The 11,698-nt window shown below is 39.9% G+C and overlaps 1 protein-coding gene across 1 annotated transcript; it reads right to left on the bottom strand.

Annotated features, from left to right (window-relative positions):
• Nucleotides 1–1,160: 1,160 nt before the first annotated feature.
• CUNHXorf66 (chromosome unknown CXorf66 homolog) lies at nt 1,161–11,136 on the bottom strand. Its single transcript, XM_006082310.1, has 3 exons — nt 11,049–11,136; nt 3,285–3,435; nt 1,161–2,025 (listed from the first exon to the last, which is right to left on the bottom strand). Exons 1-3 carry the CDS (start codon nt 11,134–11,136, stop codon nt 1,161–1,163), a joined length of 1,104 nt encoding a protein of 367 aa, XP_006082372.1.
• Between the last annotated feature and the right edge of the window lie 562 nt (nt 11,137–11,698).

Genomic DNA, 11,698 nt, shown 5'->3' with positions numbered 1-11,698 from the left:
GATGGGGATGTACTCAAAAGCAAGTGCCTTACCTCTGTGGGTTCCTCTTGATTTATATATTTTCCTATTGCTCTGTGTCTGTCTATTTTTGCTCTAATAAACCTTAACCATGTGTATAACCTGCTATTGAGTCTTGTGAGTTCTTTCAGCGAATCAGCAAACTTGATTGCAGCCTTCAGACTCACAAACATAAAGTTACTTTTGTACAATGCCTGACAAATAGTACACATCCAATACAAGCTAGGCAATTGCATTTAACTTATGCCTGCTAGGTGTTATAGGGGACTAACTTTACTATACTAGACTATAGACTTGGAATACAGGACTTAGCTTGCTTTTCTAAACCATGCCCGTGGAAGAAGGCAAGAATAACATCTTTTCAGTGTGGGGAGTTAGAGGATATAACTCCAAGATTCTCCCATCCACCCACCCCTGCCCACTCAGAATGAGGAAGTACCATGTAGGGAAAATGGGTAGACATCATATCTCCAGCTGGGACTTTTTGAAAACATGCAGCAGGGACCTTTTGAAAACGTACTATTTTGTAGGGTAACAAAAATAATTAAAATCCTTGTTGAGAGTTATAAAGACTGGAATACTTAGACTGGTATCATGGAGCCCCAGGTGTGTGTGCTGGAGGCTGAAACCTCACTTTAGGTAGCAGTCACAGGAAGCAGGGGTGTTACAAATAGCTACCAGGAGTTTCCCTAACTCATCCAGAACCAAGCACACAGAGACATTTTTGCCAAGCATTGGCCAATACAGAAAGGCAATATTAAACTGTGAAGACTCTATGTAAACATTAAAAAATAAAGCTAATTGGGTTGGGACTTTGAGGGCAACTCCAAAGGAAGGAGGAGTCCAGGGTACCCATTTTGTAACTCTTTTCTAGAGTTGTGTATGTTTATGGTTCCCATCCAAGTGACCAGATCAAAATAAGAATCATCAAAAGAGCCTTCTGCCTTTAAAATGCAGTAATAATTACAATAAAGTCATTTGTTATCTCATGCATTTAATTAATATTTTTCAAATAAATTGCCTCCAAGATGGACAGGACTAATCTCAATAGTGATTGCCAAGTGGATTTTCTCTTTATATAGTGTATCTTTAAGGATGGTGAGCATAAAATAGTAGGTATAAATTTTCTTCTTCACAGGTGATTATTTGTTTTTATTGAGCTCTTTATTACTTGTGGTTTTATTAACAATGACTTCTTTGAGTCTCACGTTGCAAAAAATGGTTATTTCCTTCTCACTGTCATCATCACTGCTCTTCACATCGCCATGGAATGCATTGTCTCTGGAATCTACCTTATGAAAACACTTGGAAAAAGGATTCTCTTCACGTGGGAAAGGTGGGTTTTGAGCATTTGTACTCTTGACCTCAGAAATATCACTGACCAAAGACTCAGGCGTCCTGCAAACAGGTCTTTTTCCCATATGGTGTGCACAAGACTGGACTAATGGAGACGTAGATAACATGTCTGCCCTACCTGCAATAACTGATCTTTTTATATTATGATGTATGGGAGACTTGGTAAATTTCTTTAAACTGGATGACTCCGGTAGCGAGATTTGACTTTTTCTACAGGTTGGATGATGTGGTTTGGTTGATTCCAGTGGAAAGTGTAGACTGGCTATTGAAGTTGGACTGACTGCCCTATTTGGGTAGGATGAACGATCATAACTGCCTAGCTTATGGGCATAAACCAGCTTATGTGACTTATCTAGACTGTGTTTTCTATATGACTTTCTCAGGTGGAATGACCTGGACAATAATTTTGGGCCTGATGGCTTGATGAACTTTTTTTTACTAGACGGTTTAGATGACTTTTCTGAACTTGAGGACCTGATTACATTTTCTGAACTGGATGATATGAATGTTCTTTCTTGACTTGAGAGCTCTGATAACATGTCTATACCAGATAGCATGGGTTGTTTCTCTGGAATGCATTCATTGTCTGTCTTGTATTTACTGAATAGTTTGAATGACCTGGATGACTTGGATGCTACACGTTCCTTGACCCTGAAAATATAGAAAATTTGGAGTATGACAGTTAAAATGAAAGAGTATTATTGCTCCCTGGCCAGTGGCTCAGTGGTAGAGCATCAACTCATGAACCAAGAGGTCACCAGTTTGATTCCTAGTCAGGGCACATGCCCAGGTGGTGGGTTTGATCCCCAGTAGGGGGCATGTAGGAGGCACCCAATTGGTGTTTCTCTCTTATCGATGTTTCTATCTCTCTCTCCATTTCCATTCCTCTCTCTCTAAAATCAATAAAACAATAAAACACTATTGCTATCACCAAAAAACATAGGCTACTTTGTCAGTTCAGTGTTTTGGTCTTTGTTTTTTCTCTAGTAGGGAAATTGAACCCCTACTAGAATTGGAGTGTGGTGAAAGCCATGACTCAGGTTACAGATAAGAACTTGTTGAATTCATGCTATTTCTTTTTTCAGAAATTTTACTATTTCACCACATTAGATAACGATATAGTCTATTTATTGAATAATAGCAACTTGTTTTAAATCTACTACTGAGAGAGAATTTCATTTATTCCAAAAATTAAACCTTTTATACAAAAGTCACGAGTTGATACAGAACTGATATATAAATGTCACAACTTGTTACAATAAAAAATAAACTTTTTAGACCAAAGTCTTATTTTCCTATTATATTTATAACATCAAGTTATCTATCCATGCATATTTATGTTCACAATATTCCTCTAAAACGAAAGGAAGGAAACATTAGCACATTCTAGTCACCAGTACTTGGATTGGGAAATATTTAGAGAATCAATATATTAGAGCCAGACTGATCATTCTATCTGAAAGGCAGGAACTGAGATAATAAGAACAGTGAATAACTTTTCATGTTAATACATCTTAAAATGGTAGATTATCCAAAATGTTTCATTGTCTTTGGAATGCAGGCCCAACTCCCTCTCCCTCCCTGTTTTTAGTCTCCCTGTATTATTCAGATAGTCATGCCCTATTTTCTAGACTCAATTTATAATGAAATTAATAGTGTGGGGCTCAGCTGAATCCTGAATAGAAGATAGCTTTGGCTAAAGTTGATAATGTACTTGAGAATATTTAAGAGGTGATATCATTTAAGTGTAGGTATCCACCCTCAAGATCTTGGTAGCTCTTTAAAAGTCTAAAGTTCACATTAAGTAATCACAAGAATGAAACCTCCACTATATGTACACACACACACACACACACACACACACACACACACACACACCTTGCATTCTTAATTCAAAGTGTAAAACTTACAATTTTCCTTTGGGGACATCTTTGCTCAAACAATTATAATGGAGGCAGCAAAAAGAGGTACAGATAAAAGCTGTGCTCATAATACCAACTACTATAACAAATATACGTTTTCTGCTGTCTTCTGTTTGTGATGATTCAAGTTGCTTAGCTCCTGTCAAAGAAATTGTATCACCAAAAAATGTGTTAGGTAACCAAGTTTTCTTCCATTTTTATAATTGTGTATCACTATAGGTCAAAATTCTCTTCATCAGTGATTTTTTAAAGCATAAATGTTCCATCATTTCCTTCCTTCTATTATGTCCCCAACCACAATCTAGAAGCCAAATCTGGGAGACATCTCTGGCTAATCAGTATAATTACCTGGGTTAACCCCTGCCTCATGGCTTTCTCACCCCATTGCTTAGTAGTAAGTTTTTGAGTCTGTGTGTATGTTTTCTATATGTGTGAATGCACTTGATTGTTAATGTGTGGTGGGAAGGAAGATGGGATAAGTAAAACCCTTGTTGAAAGCTACTATGTGTTAGATACCATGCCAGATTCATTCACATAGTATTATCTACTTTGGTTGGGGACTGGGGTTGGTGGATTGGGTAGAGAAGGGGAGAGAAGGGAGACAATATGTCTGTACTCTTTATGCTTCTAATATTGCTTGAATTTTTCACAAAGAATAAAAACTCTAGCCCGGCTGGCATGACTCCACAGTTGAGCATTGACCTATGAACCAGGAGGTCATGGTTTGATTCTCGATCTGGAGACATGCCCGGGTTGTGGGCTCAATCCCCAGTGTGGGGCGTGCAGGAGGCAGCCAATCAATGATTCTCTGTTATCATTGATGTTTCTATCTCTCTCCCTCTCCCTTTCTCTCTGAAATCAACTAAAATATATAAAAAAGAATAAAAACTCTCAGGAAAGAACCAATATGGCAGTGGGCAAGTCCAGAGTGAGGGTGAGAGTGTGAGTGGGTGAGTGTGTGCAAGGGAGACTGTTCAGGGGGTGTGAGTATGGGTGGGCTTCTGTTAGTGCAAGAGCTCCTGGCAGAGGCGCTGCCCACTGATGCTTCATGTAGCTCTGCTTGAGCTTCTCTCTGCTTGAGGTTGGAGAGTGCACCATTTTGAAGGAGCTTGAGGGTCCTCCACGGGAGGAGAAGGTGGGAAGTGGCTATGTCCCAGTGCCCCTAGGCCATAGGCAGGCATGCATGGCCCCACTGCTGAGACCCAAAGCCCTGACACATGGGCTGGTGGTAGTCACCAGGCACACCTGAACCTTGGTCCCAAACAACCAGCCCTGCTGCCTTGATGAGCTGCCTGTGGGGCTTGTGCTGCCATATTGGTGAGCGGTATAGCTAGCCTGCCCTGCCTTCTTCAAAAGCAGAGCACCTACGTGCTCCCCTCCACCCAGTTCTCCACCCCAGGCTTTCACCACCCAACTGTCTGTGTCCATAGGTAATGCATATATGCATATAAGTTCTTTGGTTAAGCTCTTCCTATGCCCTCCTTCCCCCTTCCCTCTGAGCTAAAGGAGTTCATCACCACCAAACCAGTATTTCATGAAATGTTGAAGGCTATTGTTTAAGAAGAGGAAGAAGGCAAAGAAGAAGAAAAAAAAGATAAAAAATGAACAATAAAGTGGCAACAAATATATCAACAACTTAATGTAAAAAATTAGAATAAACAAATAAGAAATCTAATGATCAAAATAAACTGGTGAATAAAATAGAATCAGAGCCATAGAAGCATGGAACAGACAGACGAATCTCAGAGGGAAGGGTGTGGGGGGCCTGGAAGAGATTAACCAAAGATCTTAGTTATGGACACAGACAGTAGGGTGGTGGAGGCCTGGGGTGGGGTGGGAACTAGGTGGTGGGGGCAATGGGGGGAAAATACTCTCAACAATAAATATTTTTAAAAAAGAATAAAAATTGTATCAAATAAGTACCTATCAATAATAACATTAAATGTAAATGGATTAAATGCTCCAATCAAAAGACATAGGGTAGGTAAATGAATAATAAAACATGACCCATATATATGCTGTCTGAAAATATATATGAACCTGAAAATAAAAGACTCACAAAGGATGAAAGGGAAGGGATGGAAAATTTTTTTCAGGCCAATGGAAATGAAAAAAAAAAAGGTGGGATAACAATATTCATATCTGACAAAATAGACTTCAAAATGAAGGCCATAACAAGAGACAATGAAAGTCACTTCATAATACTAAATGGATTGATACAACAAGAGTATATAATCCTGATAAACTTATATGCACCCAATATAGGGGCACACAAATATATAATAAAATTCTGGAGGACTTAAAGGGAAAGAGGAACAGCAATACTGTCATAGTAGGGGACTTAAAAACCCCACTGACATCACTGGATAAAACTTCTAGATAAAAAAATCAACAAGAAAACAGCAACCCTAAATGACACACAAGATCAAATGGATTTAATTGATATTTACAGAACATTTCACCCCCAAGCTTCAGAATATATGTTCTTCTTAAGTGAACATGGTATATTCTCAAAGATTAACCACATGTTAGGACTTAAACAAAGTCTCTATAAATTCAAGAAATTGAAATCATATCAAGTAACTTCTCATATAACAATGGTATGAATCTGGAGATCAATTACAATAAAAACACCACAAAACATTCAAACACATGGAGGCTAAATAGCATGTTATTAAACAATGAATGGGTTACCAATGAAATCAAGGGAGAAATAAAAAACTTCTTGGAAACAAATGAAAACAAACAAACAACTACCCAGTAAAAGCAGTCCTTAGAGGGGAAGTGCATAGAACTATAGGCCTACCTCAAGAAAAAAGAAAAATTTCGAATAAACTAACTCTACAACTTAAAGAATTAGAAAGATAACTACAAGAAGAGCCCAGAGTTAGTAGAAGGAAGGGAATAATAAGGAAGGAAATAATAAGAAGAAGAGTGGAAATATGTGACATAGAGACTAATAAAAACAATACCAAAAAAATCAATGAAACCAAGAGCTGGTTCATTGAAAAGATAAACAAGATAGATTAACCTCTAGCCAGAGTCTTCAAGAAACAAAGAGAGGACTCAGAACCAGACATGAAAGAGGTGAAGAAACAACTGACTCCACATAAACACAAAGGATTGTAAGGAATACTATATGACAACAAGCTGGACAACCTAGATCAAATAAACAAATTCCTAGAAAAATACAATCCTCCAAAACTGAATCAGAAAATGTGAATAGGCCAATAACAACTGAAGAAATTGAAGCATTAATAAAATTAAAACTTTCAGCAAACAAAATCCCTGGCCCAGATGGCTTCACAAGGGAGTATTACCAAATATTCAAAGAAGAACTAACACCTATGTTCTGAAAACAACTCCAAAAAATCCAAGAGAAAGGCACACTTCCAATCTCTTTTTAAGAGGTCAACATTATCCTAATTCCAAAACCAGATAAAGACATTACAAAGAAACAGAATTACAAGCCAATATCCCTGATGAACATAGATGCTAAGACCCTCAACAAAATATTAACAAATTGGATCCAGCAATATATTAAAAAGACTATACAGCATGACCAAGTAGGATTTATTCCAGGGCCACAGGCTGGTACAATATTCACAAATCAATAAATGTGATATATAACATACATAAAATGAAGGATAAAAATCACATGATCATATCAATAGATACAGGAAAAAAAACATTTGGCAAAATCCAACACCCACTTTTTCATAAAAACTCTCACCAAAATGGAGAGAGAGGGATCACACCTCAACATAATTAAGGCCATATATGACAAACCTACAGCCAACATCATACTCAATGGGAAAAACCCAAACCATTTCCCCTAAGAGCAGGAATAGGGCAGTGTTGCCCATTTTCACCATATTTATACAACACTAGAGGCCCAGTGCATGAAATTTGTGCATGAGTAGGGTCCCTAGTGACTGCCCGCTGCCGGCCAGCGCCTCCCTTCCCCTGGATGCCTGCCACCGTTGCCCCCTGGTGGTCAGTGCACATCTAACTCCTGGTGGGTCGAACTCCTGCCCTTGGGGACAATTTTCATATTAGCCTTTTATTATATAGGATAGTACTAGAAGTTGTAGCCACAGCAATCAGACAAGAGGAAAAATAAAAAGCATCCAAATTAGAAAGGAGGATGTAAAACTGTCATTATTTACAGATGACATGATATTGTATAGAAAACCTTAAGGACTCCACTAAAAAACTTATCTTACCTAATAATAGACAAACATGCAAATTGACCACACCTTCACTATGCCTTAAGCCACGCCCACCAGCCAATCAGAGCGACTATATGCAAATTAACCCAACCAAGATGGCGGCCAGCAGCCACGGAGCTGGAGCAAGCAGGAGGCTTGGTTGCCCCAATGATGGAGGAAGCCAAGCTTACCGCCTGCCATGGCTGGCTCTGAGCTCCACTCAAAGCAACAAAGTTTCAATTATAGAAGGCAAATAAACCCCAGATACCTGCTTCCAGTTGCCATGGCCACGGAGCTGGAGTGAATAAAAAAAAAAAAAAAAAAGGAAAGGCTGGGAGCTTCGGTTGCCGGGGGACTTGGTCAGTCTGAAAACAGCCCTCAGCCCCTCACCCAGGCTGGCCAGGTATCCAGCAGGGACCCCTACCCTGAAGGGGGTGTGGCCAGCCTGCAAACAGCCATCAGCCCCTCACCCAGGCTGGCCAAACCCCCATGGGGTGAGGGTCCCCACTGGGGGGCTTGACCAGCCTGCAAATAGCCATCAGCCCCTCACCCAGGCTGGCCAGGCACCCCAGCGGACCCCCACCCTGATCCAGGACACTCTTCAGGGCAAACCAGCTGGCCCCCACCCGTGCACCAGGCCTCTATCCTATATAATAAAAGGGTAATATGCAAACTGACCCTAACAGCAGAACGACTGGGAATGACTGGTCACTATGACACACACTGACCACCAGGGGGCAGATGCTCAATTAAGGAGCTGTCTCCCCTGGTGGTCAGTGCGCTCCCACAGGGGGAGCTCTGCTCAGCCACAAGCCAGGCTGATGGCTGCCAGCACAGCAGTGGTGGCAGGAGCCTCTCCCGCCTCCTCAGCAGCACTAAGGATGTCCGACTGCAGCTTAGGTCTGCTCCCTGCTGGTAAGTGGACATCCCCCGAGGGCTGTCGGGCTGCCAGAGGGATGTCTGACTGCCAGCTTGGGCCCGATCCTCCAGGGAGTGGGCCTAAGCCAGCAGGTGGACATCCTCCGAGGGGTCCCAGACTGCAAGAGGGCATAGGCCAGGCTGAGGGACCCCCCCCGAGTGCACAAATTTTTGTGCACCGGGCCTCTAGTTAGATATAATAAATGATTTCAGCAATGTAGCAGGATACAAAATTAACACCCAGAAATAGATGGCATTTTTATATACCAATAATTGACTCTCAGAAAGAGAAACTAAAAAACAATCCCATTTACCATTGCAACAACAAAAAAATTAAGAAACTTAGTAATATACTTAACCAAGGAGGTAAAAACTTATATTCAGAAAACTACAGAATGTTGATAAAGAGATAGAAGAAGATATAAACAAGTGGAAGAATCCTATATAACAAAAGCCCAGTGACCAAATGGTGGAATGACCAGAACGACCAGCAGACCACTCACTATGATGTGCACTGACCACCAGGAGGCAGATGCTCAACACAGAACTGTCCCCTGGTGGTCAGTGCACTCCTACAATGGAAGCTCTGCTCAGCTGACTGGGATGAGTGGTGCTCCCACAGTGGGCTGATCCCCACAGGCCACGCCCCCACTAGCACACAAATCCCATGCACCGGGCCTCTAGTATACTATATTCATGGATTGGTAGAATTAACATCATTAAAATGTCCATATTACCCAAAGCAATCTATATATCCAATACAATCCATATAATACCAACAGCAGATTTCAAACATTCCAAAATTTTATTTGGAACAAAAAAAGACCCCGAATAGCCAAAGCAATCTTGAGAAATAAGAACAAAGTTGGAGGGATCACCATACTGGATATCAAGCTATATTACTGTATAAAGCCACTGTAATCAAAATGGCCTGGTACTGGCATAAGAACAGGCATATAGATTAATGAAACAGAACAGAGACTCCAGAAATTGACCCAAGCCATTATGCTGAATTAATATTTGATAAAGGAGGCAAGAGCATACAATGGAGTCTTGTCAATAAATGGTGTTGGGATAATTGAATAGGTACTTCCAAAAAAATGAAACTAGACTATCAACTTACACCAAATGCAAGAATAAACTCAAAATGAATAAAATACTTAAATGTAAATCATAAAACCATAACATTCCTAGAAGAAAATATAGGCAGAAAAATATCAGAATCTCATGTAGCAAAATTTTCACTGATACAAGGCCTAAGGCAAGAGAATCAAAGGAAAAAAAATAAATGCTACTACATCAAAATAAAAGCTCTGCACAGCAAAATAAACCATCCTTAAAATGAAAAGGGAGCCTACTGAATGGAAGAACATATTTGTCAATGATACATCTGATCAGGATTAATTTCCAAAATATATGAGGTACTCATACAACTCAACAAAAGGAAGAAAAACAATCTAATTAAAAATGGGCAGAGTACCTAAATAGATACTTTTCTATAGAGGACATACAAATGGCAAGAGACATGAAGAAATGCTCAAATTCATTAATCATCAGAAAGATGCAAATTAAAACGACAATGAGGCACCACCTTACACCTGCCAGAATGGCTACCATCAATAAATCAACAAACAAGTGCTGGCAAGGATGTGGAGAAAAGGTCATCCTAGTACACCACTGGTGGGAATTCAGACTGCTACAGCCACTATGGAAAACAGTATGGAGTTTTCTCAAAAAAATAAAAATGGAACTGCCAAGGATCTAGTGATCCCACTTTTAGGAATATATTCAAAGAAACACAAAATATCATTCAGAAAGAATATACGCACCCCTAAGTTCATATTATTTACAATAGCTAAGATCTGGAAACAGCTCAATTGCCCATCAGTAGATGAGTGAATAAAAAAGTGGTGGTACATTTACACAATGGAATACTATGCAGCTCTACAAAAGAAGGATCTCTTATCCTTTGAGACAGCATGGAGCGACCTGGAGAGTATTATGCTAAGCAAAATAAGCCAGTCAGAGAATGACAAATGTCACATGATCTCACTTATATGTGGATCTAAACAAAATAAACTGACAAACAAAATAGAGCCAGAGACATGGAAGCATGGAACAGATTGACGAATCTCAGAGGGAAGCGGGGTGTGGAGAGATTAACCCAGGAACTTGTACGCATATATGCATAACCCATGGACACAGACAACAGTGCAGTTAAGGCCTGGGGAGGGGGTGGGAATGGCAAGGAACAATGGGGGAAAATAAGGGGGACTCCTGTCAACCCCTGAATGAAGAGGTTACCGGTTCAATTCCTGGTCAGGGCATGTGCCTGGGTTGTAGGGTAGGTTCCCAGTGAGGGCATGCAGGAGGCAGCTGATCAATATTTTTCTTTCATTGATGTTTCTATTTCTCTATCCCTCTCCCTTTCTCTCTCTCTCTCTCAAATCAATAAAAACATATTAAAAAACAATAACTCTCAGTTGTCCTAGAAATTCTTAAAGTCCTACTAATGGCAACATTCAATAAACAGAAGACTTCGTAAACACAGCTAGCTTGTCTAATTAGAGGCTTGAATACATAATATAATCATAATTTCTAGGTGTTAAGGTTAGGTTCATACCTGTAGTAGAAGATCCATCACTTTGGTTTTCATGTAAACAATTATTTGCCCAAATGGACAAAAGTAGGACAAAAATAAAAAGGTTCATGTCTAGGGCTTTCTTCAACTGTTTCTTCTACCAAGGAAGCTACTGTATTTAATATGGTTCAGCCTGTCCTAGGGGTTTATGACATCATTATATTGTGTGTCATATTCTGACATCATAATCTCACCATGGAGAAGCATGAACTTCTGTGTAGGTCAGGTTAAGTGCATTGACATTTTTTTTGGTAATCTTTATTGTTGCAAGTATTACAGATTTCCTCCTTTTCCCCCATTGCCCCCTCCATCCAGTTCCCACCCCACCCCAGTCCTCTACCACCCTACTGTCTGTGTCCATAAGTAAGATCTTTGGTTAATCTCTTCCAGCCCCCCCCCCCCAACCACCCCCCTGACACACACACACCTTCTTCCCTCTGAGAATTGTCAGTCTGTTCCATGCTTCCATATCTCTGACTCAATTTTATTCATCAGTTTATTTTGATCATTAGATTTCTTGTTTATTTTGATTTTTAGATTAAATTGTTGATAGATATATATTTGTTGCCATTTTATTGTTTATATTTTGGTTCTCTTTTCTTCTTCTTCTTCTTCTTCTTCTTCTTCTTCTT

Source organism: Myotis lucifugus, unplaced genomic scaffold (assembly GCF_000147115.1).
Source record: "Myotis lucifugus unplaced genomic scaffold, Myoluc2.0 scaffold_2, whole genome shotgun sequence".
Classification (NCBI taxonomy): Eukaryota; Metazoa; Chordata; class Mammalia; order Chiroptera; family Vespertilionidae; genus Myotis; species Myotis lucifugus.
Note: the sequence above shows the minus strand (reverse complement) of the source record. Positions and strands in the feature narration are given on the sequence as shown.